At 43.4% G+C, this 17,176-nt stretch overlaps 1 protein-coding gene across 1 annotated transcript in view; it reads left to right on the top strand.

The window, feature by feature from the left end:
* LOC102934008 (pancreatic lipase-related protein 3) overlaps window positions 1–1,874 on the top strand; it is a 30,243-nt gene extending 28,369 nt beyond the window's left edge. Inside the window, exons 9-10 of the mRNA XM_043551964.1 lie at window positions 1,208–1,319; window positions 1,703–1,874. Of these exons, the coding sequence (XP_043407899.1) occupies window positions 1,208–1,319; window positions 1,703–1,874 (284 nt within the window). The remainder of the gene's footprint in view (window positions 1–1,207; window positions 1,320–1,702) is intronic.
* Window positions 1,875–17,176: the final 15,302 nt, after the last annotated feature.

Below are 17,176 nucleotides of genomic sequence, written 5' to 3'. Positions count from 1 at the left end.
CAATGGATTTCTCGGATATCCCTGCAAGACATACGCGTTCTTCCAATCGGTAAGCAGAACAGCCCAAGAATGGGTGAGCTGCAAAAATTAACAACTCTACTTTCATGTGCACACATCACACACAGAGTCAGGTGCTAGGGAGTCTCTGCTCTCCCAGTGCCTGACTGGGATCAGGACTGGGGGAGAACAAAGCTCCAACAGCAATAAAGCAATGCCAGCTGGTAGAGAGCAGGCATGTGGCAGGATAGATCTAGATAGACCCTGGCTCCCACGCTGCACCAGTGACGGAATCCTGGGTATCTGATGATTCCACTGGTACAGGTGAAACCGCCAGTGTCTCCTATGCTACACTTTCCATTGGGGGTTTACGGCTCGCATAAGTTTTGCACAAATCTCAGGCTGAAAAAAAGGCAGTGTTTGAAATGGAAGGGTTCAGACCATCACCACCTGGAAGTTAAGTGCACCCTTCATTGTTATGGGTAAAGAGTTAGTTTGTTTCATCCTCAGATGGTTAAGCATAAATAATCAGAAAATAAACTGATATCAGAAACAGGACTTTGAAACGCAGTGGGGTTCAATAGCGTGGTAAGAGAATGGTCAAGGCTTTGGCAGCATCAGGGCCACCTCTTCAGCCTTAGTCTTGCAAGAGTTAGAATGAAAAGAAAAATATTCCACACTACCCAGACGCTCTTATTTTACCCTAGGGAATCTGCTTCCCGTGTCCCAGAGAAGGCTGCCCAATGATGGGTCACTATGCTGATCAATATCCAGCTAAACTGGAGAAAATAAACCAAAAATATTTTTTAAATACAGGAGCACACCCACCCTTTACTAGTAAGTGTAGAAGGGTAATTATTTAGCCAAATGGATGGGGGGGAGGGGAAGAGGTGGGGGTTTGAAATGAGATGATGTAAAGCTGTAATTCTCTGTGCTGTTATAAACCTTTGATAAGCTGAATGGTGGTGGTTTTCCATGTCTCTCTAGTATCATAGAATCATAGAATATCAGAGTTGGAAGGGACCTCTGACAACCAAGGAAAAACACTAAACTGTTTACCAAAGTCCATTCTTGCTGAGACTCTTGAGCTGCCTGTTCTTCAAATGAGAACAGTAAAAGTACACTTAAAAAGAGAACTGTCACTGTTTGCAGTCTGTAAGGAACCTAAACAATGCCAGCAATCTACTTTTATTTGGCTTTTGTTATGTAGGTTGGAGCCACAAAATATCTATCAAGCTGTCTGGCACGACGAAAGTGAGGGGGGAACTAAACATAGTTTTCCATGGCACAGACAAGTTCACAAAGCAGTACCAAATTATCTGGTAAGTTCAATGGCACAAGACTAGGCTTTGTAGTGTGTCTATATTTCATTCACACCTCTGTTTGCAAGTAGGATGAAAAGATAGCAAGAAAAATGGGGACGGGGATGGGGGGTAATAGGTGCCTATATAAGAAAAAGCCCCCAAAATCGGGACTGTCCCTATAAAATGGGGACATCTGGTCACCCTACCGGTGCCCCCGGCAACTGCCCTGCTTACTACCCTCTAACAACAGCCCCGGCTTTTATATGCAGAAAACCAGCTGTGGCACAGCTGGGCTGTGAAGTTTTTAGAACACGGGAGGGGGCTCAGAAAGAAAACGGGTGAGAACCCCTGCCCCTGGACCATATCAGATAGTGTCACTCTCCTCATTCTCCTATTTGCAGTGGACTCCTTCATCAAGGTAACATTTATTCAAAGTACGTCGATGTTGAAATTAACCCTAGAAATATTACGAAGATTGAATTTCTCTGGAATAAGAATATATTTACTCTGCTTTGGGCCCAACTGGGAGCAGAAATGGTCCACATAATCAATGAAGAAGATGGACATGTGTAAGTACACTTGTCTTACACTACATTTTATTTATTTATTTATAAAAAGAGCCAAATTTGACATTACAGTTTGCTCCTAAAGGGTGATATCCTCCCCTACGCAAAGAGCTAGCATACAAGGGCAAGGCCCACTTCAGTCCCACTTAAACCCTCCAAACAGAGCTTAAATGGGAGTTCAAGGGTGCCCAGGCATTAGGCTGGCTTTCTGCATGGAGATAGATTTCATCCAAAAAGCAATTTTAACTCCATGCACAACAGTGAAGTACAGCAGCTCTGGAGACTCTGTGTGGGGTTGATTGATTTCAGTCATTCATGTCATTGCTGTATATTCAAGTTGATCAGGGGGAGTGATGCTTCTGTTTGATCTAGCGTATTTCTAGACTGGGGGGGTGCAGACTTTGTAGCTTTTGTAAACTGAGCTGATTGCACACACCAGGGGCTTCTTGCATCCCTCCATTCTCCCCCACAACCTCCGATCCCCCTCCATTTCATTTACCCAGTGCAGCTGCTCCCTACCACTTGCCCCATGCCAGGGGCTGGGTAGCTCACATTCCCCTCTCCGCCACATGCCAGTGTCTCTTTGCATCCCTGCTCATTTCCCCACATTCCAGGGTCTTCATGCACCCACCATCCCTGGGTCCTGCATATCCTCCCTCCATCCCAGGATCTCTGTGCACCCCCTTTCTCCTCCCACCCCCAAGCCCTCCCTGTAAGACTCTCTTATTTCTTTTGGAGCCCAGGCTAGATGAAGTGAGCTGTAGCTCATGAAAGCTTATGCTCAAATAAATTGGTTAGTCTCTAAGGTGCTACAAGTACTCCTGTTCTTTTTGTAAGTTAAGCTGTTGCCTCTGATATATCCAGGCGGCAGCAGCAGAGGGTGGCAGTGAGATTCTTCTGCATGAAGCACCAGGCAGTCTTGGAGCCCTGATTTTCCATTGAATCAGGCTTTTCTGGTGCACGTATTTGCAGCAAAATCAACAGGGTTGTGCCTACAGATGCCTGGAACACTCCCTGAATGTTTGGGCTTTGTCAGACATGGGGTTTCAGTGAGATCATGTTACAGGCAGACAGGAAAATGCCAGAGAGCTGAGTGTTAGATTTCACCTGGCTTGGCCAAAAAAATGGACAAGGGCACCCAGAGCATTAAAGGATACTCCTTTATTACACTCTGTATAAATACTTGTTAAATATTTTTTATTTTACTTTTAAAAAGAACCCTGAGGTTACCATTTCTATGACATGACTTTCCACAAGTACCACCCTATAGGCAGCATTTCAAGTGTCCGTCAGCCAGTTAGTGCAGATCACGCCCAGAGGTGTCATTTTCACGGAAGGTATTTCCAGGAGTCACATCAGGGAAACAAAACTTGTACCATATTTTTTGTTCAAAGAGATAGGTCAGGACATCAACATAGACTTATTCGTGGGTATACACAGGCTCCTCCGTGTTTGGAAGTACTCAGATAAATCCATTTCTAACAAGATCATCATACAATGTGGCTCTGAATATGCAAAGCCTGTGTTCAACAAAAGTGAAGATAGCACTGCACACTGATGGAAATATATAGTGTTCCATCAGTTCTTGTCACCCCTTTATACTAGTTGGCTGAATTATTGTTATGTAAGTGGAGTACTCCCTCCTCCCAGAAGAGTAGGATCTTGGCTGGCAGCATCAGATGAGCCAATAAATGTAATCAATGTTCCTACACACCTTTGGAAAAAACATTTGTAGTGAAATATTGACTCAAGTTGTTTTCTTCCCCCCAGGTCTACATATTGTGGCAATGGAAACGTGAAATATGGAATTCCACAATTACTTACACCTTGCTAAATTAAATCCCATCAACTATAGTTGCTGTGTTATCTGTCCTCTCTCTGGGGTTGTTTTCACACACAGCTATTGACAGAAAATAATTCTTAAATAGGTAGTTTTCTTTGTTTTCTCAGCTCTGTGCAAACACATTAATGGGTTTTTCAAGCAAGAAGTCATTTTTTAAGTTTATCCTAGTCCATTTCCCTTGTAAGAGACAGGAGCCACGGGACTACATATGTAGGTGCACTGATAAACATTGTAATATTGACACAATCCTTTCAAACAGAGTCTCACAGACAAATACAAATGTTTTCCACTGTGTTGCATTTGCAAGATTCTCTCTCTTTAATGTGTTTAGATGGCAAAAAATCTCAAAATAGCCCTAAACATATGCCGGGAGTACATGCAGAAAACCCCTATGCAGTTTACCTTGCTGTTTTAATGCATTAAAATACATCATTACACTTAACATACACAGTATGTATAAGGTAAGAATGGACACACACAAAAACAAGTCACCATTTCAGTGAAAGTCAGAACTACGCATTATACACTGCAATCTCACAGGTTTCAGAGTAGCAGCCGTGTTAGTCTGTATTCACAAAAAGAAAAGGAGTACTAGTGGCACCTTAGAGACTAACCAATTTATTTGAGCATAAATTGGTTAGTCTCTAAGGTGCCACTAGTACTCCTTTTCTTTTTGCAATCTCACACAAATACTTCGCAAAGTAAAATATTCCCCACTTATGGAGAAACGACGGGACTAAGCTGTAGCATTAAGCCGCAGCTCTACATTAAGGGTAGTACAGAGATGCACCAGCCTCGTAGAAGTTCCGGGAGACACTCTGGACTCTGCCAAGTTCCTGATGGCACAGCCACTGCGCTGCTCTTAAATGGCCTGGCTAGCCCAGCTAGCGATTGTGGAGAAGCAGGGCCATGACCCTGACTCCTCCCCCACTCCATTTGCAGAGGCTTATACCACAGTGGCACTAATCCTGTGAAGTCCTGATGGCAAAACCTGCCACCACACTAAGTTTCTACACAATGGAGTGGGTTGGGTGTGCAAGAGGAGAACTCTATGTGTGCGCTCTTCATCCCTTGCACACCAGAGCAAGGGCCCAGAATTCTGCCCCTGATTTGCATTTAAATAAGAATAATTCTTTTAGCCACATGCCTCCAAAAAAGCTGATGAGATACTGCCAAACTTGTCTAACTGTGACAGACGTGGCAATTATTGCAAATCCTGGACAAATCTCACTGAATTAAATTAAACCCTACCAAATTAAGTTTAAGTGTCTTAGGAGTTCATTATATTAAAAATGCAAAGGTTTCTCTATTATGGTGGGATTGCATGTAACAGGTTTTCCTGTAGTTGTTCATGATCATTTGGGGCCACACCAGTACTGTGAGAATACAACCCTCAGAAGACAGACAGACAGCAATTTGAATAAAGGAGGGACACATGACTAATTTAAACCCTATAAGAGCTTCAAATGGCTATTTTAAAATAATAGGCCGGATGAGAAGGAACTTTTGGGATAAACAAAGTTAAGGAGGTTCACTAGGAAATACCTGGGCAGGGGGAATGCAAATTCCGCACCTCCAGACCCAACCTTTGAAACTTCCCCCTCAGGAGGGAACCTGCTCATCACCTCTTACATCAAGATAAGATTAGAGGCCCAACTGTATAAAGGAAGGACTCACAGGTCTGAGCCAACACGGTTAAGAACCCTGTAACCACAGAAAAAATCCCTTGGTGGGGTTTGTTCACTGGCCAGAACCCTAGTTGGAGTTGGGGTGATCTCTGATTGGCTTATTAGCAAGCACATAGGTTCTGTTATTACTTTTAATAAGTTTTCTCCGTAAGGATAAATGCACTTGTTGAGAAAGAGTTGTGCGGTTACTTAACTGTGGGCAATGACACTGTTTGCAGCCTCTGAAGAAAGGCAAACCAGGCCTGCTGAGGCAATCTGATTTGCCATTCCCAGTGTAGGCAGGGAACTGTACAGCCTGGGAAGTACTCAGTCAGAAGGGGGAGAGATTTGTGTGACTCTGCCCAAGAAAAGTGATGGCGGGGGAGCCTGAAGCCTAAGAGTGTGGTCAGCCCTTGCTGGCCCATAAAGGAGGAATACAAGTGCAGTTGCCCTGAACTGTGACAGTTACTACATTACCCTTATCCCCTATTCCTGGGTAACCAAGCACTAGAGGGGGGCTCTTGGGTTATCCTGTGGTTGTTCATGAGCATTTGGGGCCACACCAGGACCCTGAAAATATAACACTCTGAAAAAAAAACAGACAGGAATGTGAATGAAGCCCTAGTACACCAAGAATTTGTGCTGGAACAATCTACCCAAGAGGCTACGAAAGCCTAGGGCAAAGGACCCTCAAAGGGGAACCCCAAAGGGCGCCCTAAATACATCACAACCTTTCCATCAAAGCTACTATGGAACCCCAAGGTACAATCAGTGCAGGACAGGTGCATACAGCACACCTGCTCCCCCACCACTCTCCTGCCTGCCACAGTACAGAACCAGAGACCGAGGCACCCTCTTACCTTGGGCCACGTATCCCTGCTGCTCGGCATCGCCGAAGGATCCAGGGGGCACAGCACAAGCCAGCAGCATCTGCCTCCTGCTGGGGGACACCATTTTGGAATGATGGGAGCATAGGCTTGGCCAGTGGTGCAGATTTATAGCCTCACACAGCACCACACGGTGGCAGGAATGCAGTACTACAGCCTCCCACAGCCATGGGCAGGAAGTTTCAAATACAGGCTGATGGGGGTTGAGTTTCTCTATTTCTGCCTTGTTTTCTTGCCATGTATCTCCATGGGTGGATGGTGTTAGTATTCCCTGGCTTGCTGCTAGGCAGTGGGGGCTGAAGCACTCACTCTCTCTCTCTCTCTCACACACACTTACAGCTATTAAAACATGTGAAAGTGGAGGAAACTGATGGGCTGTAGCCATAAAGAGGTGGAACCAGGAGCCCACAAAGTGGGTCTCCAGGACCTAAGGAAGGCAGCAGAAGCAGCTAAGCAAAAACTGGGTGTCTTGCAAGGGGTTATTATTACCTGAGCTTGCAAATGGGGGATGGTGCAGTTTAGTCAATCCGCTTTAACTGGTACTTTATTAAAAACATACCTTTAAAATATCAAAAATAGCAATTTGAGCTTTTTTTCAAGCAGCAACCATCTGGTCTGTAGCAGGAGTGTTTCCTAGGTCTTTGGTGCAGGGAGTCTGCATTGTGTCAGAATTGCCATGACCTGTGATCCTTAGGATAGCCACAGCATAGTAATAATATAAGTAATTCCTAATACCTGCCATGTTCACCTTATGGCCCATGCAGCCTCCTGCATGGAGGAGGCATGTGTGCCTCCTGGCTGCAGACCCCCTCAGGCCTGTATTGGAGTGTTGATGCCATGCATGCCTTAGAATATACACAGCCATAGGCAACAAGATTGCAAATTTCTCTGTTTGAATCCACTGCTGTGTTGTGCTTGGTTAGCAGACTGTTATTTATTTTGTTCAGACCATATCAGTAAGGCACAGATATCCAGCTGAACACAAACACCATTTTAGAAACCCAGAATCAGCAATAAGTGTCACAGGTGTTCCTGCAAAATTCATTTTAAAATGTAAAGAAATTGCCAGGAAAAGCATCTGGTTAAGCTGAGGTCAAAGTTGTGACCACTCATATTTTCCAGGAAGTGCAGAAACACTGACCTATACAGATGGCCCTCTCTCAGTATTGCCAATACTTGTGATTTTATGATATTTGGTGACTTTCTTAGAGCTCAGCTGCTGAAATCCGGTTATTACTTGAGAATCAAACCTCTCATTTTTTCTTTAAAAGTAAATTTCTAGACACCATGATTGCAGAGAAAAGTTTGAAAATATGAAGGCTAAACATTCCAATACTAGAAAGCAAATAAGAAACCCAAGATTCATTTTAAATATTTATTATTTAATTTTCAGATTTTCTACCTCTTGATATTTAAGCCAGTCGGATGGGCCTGATTTGTTAACGCTTCAGGTTGGCAATACCGCTCGGTAGCCCAATGTTACATGAAAAACTACACAACATTCTAACTTCCTAATCGCACAAAACTGAACACCCTTGCCCTGCCCCTTCTCCAAGGCCCCACCCTGCTTACTCCATACCCCCTCCCCCGTCATTCGCTCTCCCCCATCCTCACTCCTTCACTCATTTTCACCAGGCTGGGGGGGGGAAGGGGGAGTCCCTTTTCGACCGGGTGTTCGACTGGTTGAAAACAGGACACCTGGCAATCCTATGGCTCAGGGCCTCGCGGTGCCCCCCCCTTATTTAAGACTGTTTCTTAGGCCCCAGTCCTTCAAACACTCACTCATGTGCTTAACTTTACACACATCAGTTCTCCCATTGAAATCAATGTGACTAGTCCTGTCTCTCTAATGACTAAACTATCAAGCCATCCAGCTATTTCTATAGCCCACATCACTATATAACATCTGAGCTCCCATGAGTAAAGTAGTGTGCATAAAGGTTTGCAGGACCATGGTCTCAGTACTGCAACACCAGGGGTTCAGACACTTCATGGGAATGTTTATTTCCTAGGTGCCTGGGGTGCATTAGATCATCTAGTTTGAACTCCTGTATAACACAGACCTTATACTTTCACCCCGTTACTGCTGTACTGATCCCAAAAACTTAAATCTTCCAGAAAGGCATCCAACTTTGGAAAAATATTTATAATGGCCGTAACTAGTATTTTAAAAACAAACAAACTTGGACAAATTGCTATTGGGCATAGGCTTTTAAAAACGTGTTTGTACACGTTTTAAATTAACACAGTTTCTTTAAGATCGTCACAAGAGTGATCAGCTTGTAACGGTTAGAGTTCAAGGCAGTGAAGCTTTTTTAAGCAAAGTAAATAACCTGCTAGAGTACACAGTATAAATCCCAAACATATTAATCCTTTACCTGCTCCCATCATTTTCTTACCCCTGGTAAATGACCTGCAAGCATTTAGTTATTTACAGCTAACGTCTATTAGATAGCAATCAAAATGATGCATTTCAAACCTTTTGGAGTTGATGGGAGTAAAAATGTAAGTAAAATGATTTTTAAAAAAATAAACTCAGTACCCCTAAACTAAAGTCCATGAACGAAGGCCGTACAAAATCACCGCACCGTTAGACCAGCCCTCAGTCTCAAGGCCCGCATTCAGGAGTGCTATAAATCAGAGTTGAACAGGAGTGCAAAGGAAAGCATAACAATGCAGACGTAGTTCCTGTGGTAAGTGCTAGAGCGTGGAACCCTCTCACATCCATTTCAGTCCACTGTGGCCCTCCCCCACACAATCTCTCCCACTTTTGAACAACATGAACAGCATCGTTAGAACATATCTTCCTTTTTAAATTCTGATTATGGCTGGTCCTGCATTTGTTCCCTTCTTCCTCAAAAATTTCCCATAGTTCCCTACTGCTATTTTTAGGTCTCCTCGACATTGATTTGATTTCTCTGACTTTTTTTAGAGGATGGTCTTTTTTTTTTTTTTTAATGTTTCTTGAAGTGTCGTTCTACTCTGGAAATCCACTCTGTCACCTCAGTTCCTTCTACTCCCTGAGTACATGAAAAATCAGATCCGCTGACAATAATGACAAAAATATACTTTTACAACTTTTTTATTCCTGTTAGCTCTGCAGAACTACAAGGTGATGGGAGTGTGAGTTGGAGTTTTTTCTGGCTCATGCATCAGTAGCAGACTGGTTAGCTAAGACTTTCTACACTAAGAGTGCTTTGCCAGTATAGCTATAGTGGTGTACTGTACTGGAAAAGCACTCCTAGTATGGACACAATTTATACCAATAAAACTTTCCTACCAAGAAAAATAAGCTATAATGACAAAAGTGCAGTATTGAGGGTATAACTGTGTCTACGCTAGATTCACAACACTAGGATCTTCACACCTCTCACAGACATAGTTATGTTGGCAAAACACTGGAGTGTAGACCTGGCCTTAGACAATCACACCTCTTAACTTTACACACAGGAATAGTCCTAGTGAAGTCAAGGGAACTGCTCACACACTTAAATGTAAGCATATATAAGTCTTTGCAGATCAGAATAAGTTTCAAGACAGGGGGATTGAAAAGGAGTAACAGAGGGCAGAATCTGAAGGCAATGAGATTGCTCAGGCGTTAAGAGCAAAATTTAAAAACAAAATGTGGTTATACAGGTAAAAACGAAAGGCAGAATTTGGCCTGAAGAATCTATATTACTGATGATGAGGTAAGAAAAAATGTAGCATGGCTCAGAGCCCAGAGTGGGCTTCTCGAGCTCTTGGTTAGGAGTAGTACCAGAGTTTAACTTATTCTTTGAGGTTGCAGACCACCCCAAGTGCCTGGGCAGATGTTTATAAGCTATGTAAATAAAATTATTTTTCTCATTGTTATTTTCATGAGCACTAAGTTCTCCCCAAGATTATTCTACAAGCAGAACATTAAAATAAACTTGTAGTGACCCATAGTGTCTTGACGAGAATGAACTGAGACTACTGCTACAGCTAAACACAGTAGCCCAAATCCTCAGCCAAGCCACACTTATATTCAAACCAGTTTGGGGGAAGGGAGGCAGGTAAGAAGAGTCTAAAGCTACCTTTACCCTGTCTCAAGAACAAAAACAGTTCCCAATGTAACTTAGAGCCACCTCGGAGCTGCTTTAATTTGAGCCAGCTAAAGTGGTCTCATAGGGACAACTCCTCCAACCAAAGCTCATCCAGATTCCATTGTATTCCAGCCCTCAAAACACCTCCTGCATGGAGGGTGGATGATCAGCTTGAACCTGCCTGAACGTGGGCCAACCAGATTAGGCCAGTAACTCCATTTGCTAATGAGTATTGTTTATGATTATTCAGAATGGGAGAATCAGATCAATTAAAATAAGAATCAAGCTGCATGTTCTCTCACTGATTCATAAAATGGATGGGAGGGGCTATCGCTCTCTCTTATCATTCATGTGACCATTTAATAGGGACTTGCACAAGTCCCAACAGCTCTCCTCATCTGAAACCTCTCCCTTACCACCCATATGCGCCTACTTACAGGGTGTGGTATTAGTCAGAGTAAGACTGCCAGAATCAAGCCTTGAATGAAGTCCAAATGTCATTAAAAAACCCACCTCTCGCTTCTGTGGTTGTTGTCAGCTTGATACATATGTGCACAGCTGGTGTCCTTTCATTCCTTCTCACAGGTAGAGATTGGGGGATATCAGCTCCTGGAAGGACAGATAGCTCTAAGAATACACCTCATGGGCATAAAGAGGCCGGTAAACCCTTCTTGCCCAATTCAGCCTGCTCCAGAGGACCAGCACAAGATCTATGCACTTCTTGAGCCCACTTCAGACCCTCCTGTTGTAACGCAGAGAGCTAGTTTAACGATATTTTCTTTATCAGGAATGCAAGAAACCTATAGGTCTACACCCTGTAAGACATTAGCTTACATAATTAGCATGAGGCTGTGGGGTCTCTGAGCCTTAGCATGCCTGGCTAGCTCAGTCAGTAGAGCATGGAGTGTGAGTATTGTGGGTTGGGTTTCCCAACCAGACATTGAACTTCATGACCAGAAACGATAACAGGTAACCACAGGCAATCAAACTGCTATCAGCCTAGGATATTTAAAGATAGGAACATCTGAGCGGTACTATAAGATGTGAGTGAGACTCAAGTAGTGCAGAAGCCTCATGCTGGCACTTTGCCCAAGTGTGAATGTCACTTCCTGAAACTTATGTCCTTTACAGACAGAACTATAAATTACTCAGCAATGATACAAACCCTCCAGATTACAACAGCCGCAAGGCAATACAAGGAGAGGGATTTATTTTTAATAACAATGACACCAAAATTAGCAGTTAAACATGCCAGGGGTCGGTCCTGGGGCCGGTTTTGTTCAATATCTTCATAAATGATCTGGAGAATGGTGTGGATTGCACTCTCAGCAAATTTGCGGATGATACTAAACTGGGAGGAGTGGTAGATACGCTGGAGGGGAGGGATAGGATACAGAAGGACCTAGACAAATTGGAGGATTGGGCCAAAAGAAATCTGATGAGGTTCAATAAGGATAAGTGCAGGGTCCTACACTTAGGATGGAAGAATCCAATGCACCGCTACAGACTAGGGACCGAATGGCTAGGCAGCAGTTCTGCGGAAAAGGACCTAGGGGTGACAGTGGACGAGAAGCTGGATATGAGTCAGCAGTGTGCCCTTGTTGCCAAGAAGGCCAATGGCATTTTGGGATGTATAAGTAGGGGCATAGCGAGCAGATCGAGGGACGTGATCGTTCCCCTCTATTCGACACTGGTGAGGCCTCATCTGGAGTACTGTGTCCAGTTTTGGGCCCCACACTACAAGAAGGATGTGGATAAATTGGAGAGAGTCCAGCGAAGGGCAACAAAAATGATTAGGGGTCTAGAGCACATGACTTATGAGGAGAGGCTGAGGGAGCTGGGATTGTTTAGTCTGCAGAAGAGAAGAATGAGGGGGGATTTGATAGCTGCTTTCAACTACCTGAAAGGGGGTTCCAAAGAGGATGGCTCTAGACTGTTCTCAATGGTAGCAGATGACAGAACGAGGAGTAATGGTCTCAAGTTGCAATGGGGGAGGTTTAGATTGGATATTAGGAAAAACTTTTTCACTAAGAGGGTGGTGAAACACTGGAATGCGTTACCTAGGGAGGTGGTAGAATCTCCTTCCTTAGAGGTTTTTAAGGTCAGGCTTGACAAAGCCCTGGCTGGGATGATTTAACTGGGAATTGGTCCTGCTTCGAGCAGGGGGTTGGACTAGATGACCTTCTGGGGTCCCTTCCAACCCTGATATTCTATTCTATGATTCTATGCTGTGTGCTATTTATCATGGCTATATACCAACTGAAAGGAGCAGGGCATTATTTGATTTAACCAGGGCTAAATCTCAATTCTGGTGTATGCAACCAGACCACTAGAGATGAGCAAGCGAAGACAGATGGAGTTAAAAGTTTTAATTTGCATTCAAGGATGAAGCAGGCATAGGCTTATGTGGTATTATTATTAATATTATTACCATGGCTCAGCTAGTATGTAAAATACCAGCATTCTAAGGGCACATCTACACTAGAAAGTTTGGAAAACAGAACTTTTGTCAGTTTACAGTTCCTGCACACCATCTGGGGCTCAGTGCCTTGTGGATCTTTTCCCCCATTGCATTGTGGGATGCCAGGAATGAGCTGGGGAATTATGGGAGCTTGGGGTCATATTCCCACAATCTCCTTTCCAATATCCCACGTGTTTTTGTCATCCCATAAATGTGCCATTTTTAAAAATTCACAAGTTCTTCATACCACTTTTTCTCTCTGCCACTTCACTGTCAGAAACATGGATCCTGCACAGATCAGAGTCCTCGTGTCTGTTTTAGAGACAGGTCACACAATTCTTCTGTATTTCCATAACTTCAGCGACTACTTCTACAGCAGCAGCTGGAGGTGCGATAAGGGTTAGATGGGGCATGTTGAGGAGGATGAATGGGTGATGCAGACATTGCCTAAAAACCTCAGGGTGCTACAGCATTCATTGACCAGCTGCATAAGGTTTCTCCATTAATGAAGCAAACCACAATCTAGGCCTGATCTGGTAATCCATTCTAAAGTCCCTTCAATAGGTGTTTTGGGTGTAAATGGCAAATAGGATCAGGAAACTTATAGGTAAGTAAATATATCTAAAATTATTAACATCCTTTGAATTACAAAATATGTCAAACATGAAAACTACTTCTGACACATTCAAATCTGTATTTTTAATATTTTAAAGTTCACCATCAAAAGAAATGACATATATAACAGTTTAGAGCAGTGGTTCTCAACCAGGTTTATAAGTACCTCTGGGGGCACGCAGAGGTCTTCCAGGGGGTATGTCGACTCATCTAGATATTTGCCTAGTTTTAGAACAGGCTACATACAAAGCACTAGCAAACTCAGTACAAACTAAAATTTCATACAGACAATGACTTGTTTTACTGCTCTATATATTAGATGATAATGTAAAATGTGTATACACACTGTACTACACATGAGTTTGATGTCATTTACTGATGTGTACAAGCACATTAATGACGTTGAAGTTGCCACGGTATATATGTAGTTGTGATGTAAAAATGGATAGATTTTTAAAATGAGGAACTGGAAGCAGCGGTAATAACAACAGTGAAAATTGTAAGAAATTGAAAATGACTGAAAAAAAACCCCATAGTCAGTTCTGAGAGGAATATATTGCTTTTGGATTCCCATCTACAAATAAAGAAAAGGAGGACTTGTGGCACCTTAGAGACTAACCAATTTATCTGAGCATAAGCTGGAAATGGCCCACCTTGATTATCACTACAAAAGGTTTCTCCAATTCCTCCCCCGCCCCCCTCCTGCTGGTAATAGCTCATCTTAAGTGATCACTCTCCTTACAATGTGTATGGTAAACATCCATTTTTGCATGGTCTGTGTGTATATAAATCTCCTCAATGTATTTTCCACTTTATGCATCCGATGAAGTGAGCTGTAGCTCAAGAAAGCTTATGCTCAGATAAATTGGTTAGTCTCTAAGGTGCCACTAGTACTCCTTTTCTTTTTGCGAATACAGACTAACACGGCTGCTACGCTGAAACCAAACATCTACAAATAACGATCCAACTCAAATGTTATGTTTCCTTTGCAGAGAAACTCTATCAAATAACACTATGAAGCTGGTGCATTTGCAACAACATTTGAAGACAAAAACACTCTGTGCATGTGGGTAAGCCAGTAGAAGTTTTTTCAAAGAAAGCTTTCTGAGTTCCAGACGTCCCAGCTTAAAATGAAAAAAACTTCAACTACTTCTACAAAAGCACTTGACACCTCATATGTAGATCATTTGGCCCACTTGACATCTGAGTTCAAGTCATATTTCCCCAACATTCAGCACAACTCATCTCAACTTGACTGGGTATGAAACCCATTCATTTTGTCAGATGTTAGCAGCAACAACCTCTCTGCCACTTAGCATGAAAATCTTGAGCTGTCCTCAGACCGTGGTCTGCAAATGAAGTTTAATGACTCCACACTAACGTAGTTCTGGTGTTCAGTACAGAAAGCATACACTGACCTTGGGAACCATGCTTTGGATATCTGTTACCTTTTGGGTCAACGTTTCTTTGTGAAGTCTCATTTTTTGCTATGACTGCTATCAAGACAAAGAGCAGAAAGAGACTCAATGTTGCTGTCACTTCACTGCCTCTCAGAATGACAAGGCTCACAAGTACAACAAGAAGTCCGGTGGCACCTTAAAGACTAACAGATTTATTTGAGCATAAGCTTTCGTGGGTAAAAACCTCACTTCTTCAGATGCATGGAGTGAAAGTTACAGATGCAGACATAAATATACTGATACATGAAGAGAAGGGACTGACCTCACAAGTGGAGAACCAGTGTTGACAGGGCCAATTCGATCAGGGTAGATGTAGTCCACTTCCAACAATAGATGAGGAGGTGTCAATTCCAGGAGAGGCAAAACTGCTTCTGTAATGAGCCAGCCACTCCGAGTCCCTATTCAAGCCCAAATTAATGGTGTTAAATTTGCAAATGAATTTTAGTTCTGCTGTTTCTCTTTGAAGTCTGTTTCTGAAGTTTTTTTTTTCAAGTATAGCTACTTTCAAATCTGTTACAGAATGTCCAGGAAGATTGAAGTGTTCTCCCTCTGGCTTTTGAGTGTTACCGATCCTGATGTCCGATTTGTGTCCATTTATTCTTTTACATAGGGACTGTCCGGTTTGGCCAATGGAGTGGAAATCCAACAACCTCAACAAAAAACTGCACAGATACAGACAGACATCATCTTCCTCTCCAAGTGCAAACAGATGGACATCATACCAAATGGACTGAAGGTAAAAAATCCATTGCAATCGACATACTACACTGACTATCGTGAGAGACTGTGCCACACACTCTCAAAGAAACTGAGGAACCACCTGATCAGCATCCTGTACAGCAGACAGGAGAAGATCAAGAATGAGCTCTCAAAACTGGAGACTCTCATACAAAACCAACCTTCCACCCAAACTTCCACGTGGCTGGACTTTACAAAAACAAGACAAGCCATTTACAACAGACACTTCACTTCTCTACAGAGGAAAAAGGACAGTAAACTATCCAAACTCCTACATGCCACAGCGGGCTATAACAGTGGTACCCTCAACTCACCTAACAATATTGTTAATCTATCCAACCGCACACTTAGCCTGGTGGAAGAGTCTGTCCTATCTCAGGGACTCTCTTTCTGTCCCACCACCCCCACAAACATGATACAGTTCTGCAGTGACCTGGAAGCCTACTTTCGTCGTCTACAACTTAAGGAATATTTTCAACACACCACTGAACAGTGCACTGACCCACAGGAACCCTCCTACCAACACTACAGGAAGAAGAATTCTGTGTGGACTCCTCCTGACGGTCGAAATGACAGACTGGACTTCTACATAGAGTGCTTCTGCACACTCGCACAGGCTGAAATTGTGAACAAACAGCATCACTTGCCCCATAACCTCAGCTGTACAGAATGCAACGCCATCCACAGCCTCAGAAACAACTCTGACATTATAATCAAAGGGGCTGACAAAGGAGGTGCTGTAGTCATAATGAACAGGTTGGATTATGAACAGGAGGCTGCCAGACAACTCTCCAACATCACATTCTACAGGCCAGTATCCTCTGACCCCACTGAGGAGTACCAGAAGAAACTACACCATCTGCTCAAGAAACTCCCTGCTATAGCACGGGAACAAATCTACATGGACACACCCCCAGAGCCCCGACCAGGGGTATTCTATCTGCTACCCAAGATCCATAAACCTGGAAGCCCTGGACATCTCATCATCTCAGGCATCGGCACTCTTACAGCAGGATTATCTGGCTATTTGGACTCTCTCCTCAAACCCTACACTACCAGCACTCCTAGCTCTTCGAAATACCACCGACTTTCTGAGGAAACTACAATGCATTGGTGATCTTCCTGAAAACACCATCCTGGCCACCATGGATGTAGAAGCTCTTTACACCAGTATTCCACATGAGGATGGACTACAAGCTGTCAAGAACAGTATCCCTGATGAGGCCATGGCACACCTAGTGGCTGAGCTTTGTTACTTTGTCCTCACCCACAACCATTTCAGATTTGGGGACAACTTATACCTTCAAGTCAGTGGCACTGCTATGGGTACCCGCATGGCCCCAGAGTATGCCGACATCTTTATGGCTGACTTAGAGCAACGCTTCCTCAGCTCTCGTCCCCTAGCACCTCTCCTCTACTTGCACTACATTGATGACATCTTCATCATATGGACCCATGGGAAGGAGGCCTTTGAAGAATTCTACCTGGATTTCAACAATTTCCACCCCACCATCAACCTCAGCCTGGACCAGTCCACACAAGAGATCCGCTTCCTGGATACTACAGTGCAAATA

Source organism: Chelonia mydas, chromosome 7 (assembly GCF_015237465.2).
Source record: "Chelonia mydas isolate rCheMyd1 chromosome 7, rCheMyd1.pri.v2, whole genome shotgun sequence".
Classification (NCBI taxonomy): domain Eukaryota; kingdom Metazoa; phylum Chordata; order Testudines; family Cheloniidae; genus Chelonia; species Chelonia mydas.
The sequence above is the reverse complement of the archived record's forward strand: the minus strand, read 5'-3'. Positions and strand labels throughout refer to the sequence as shown.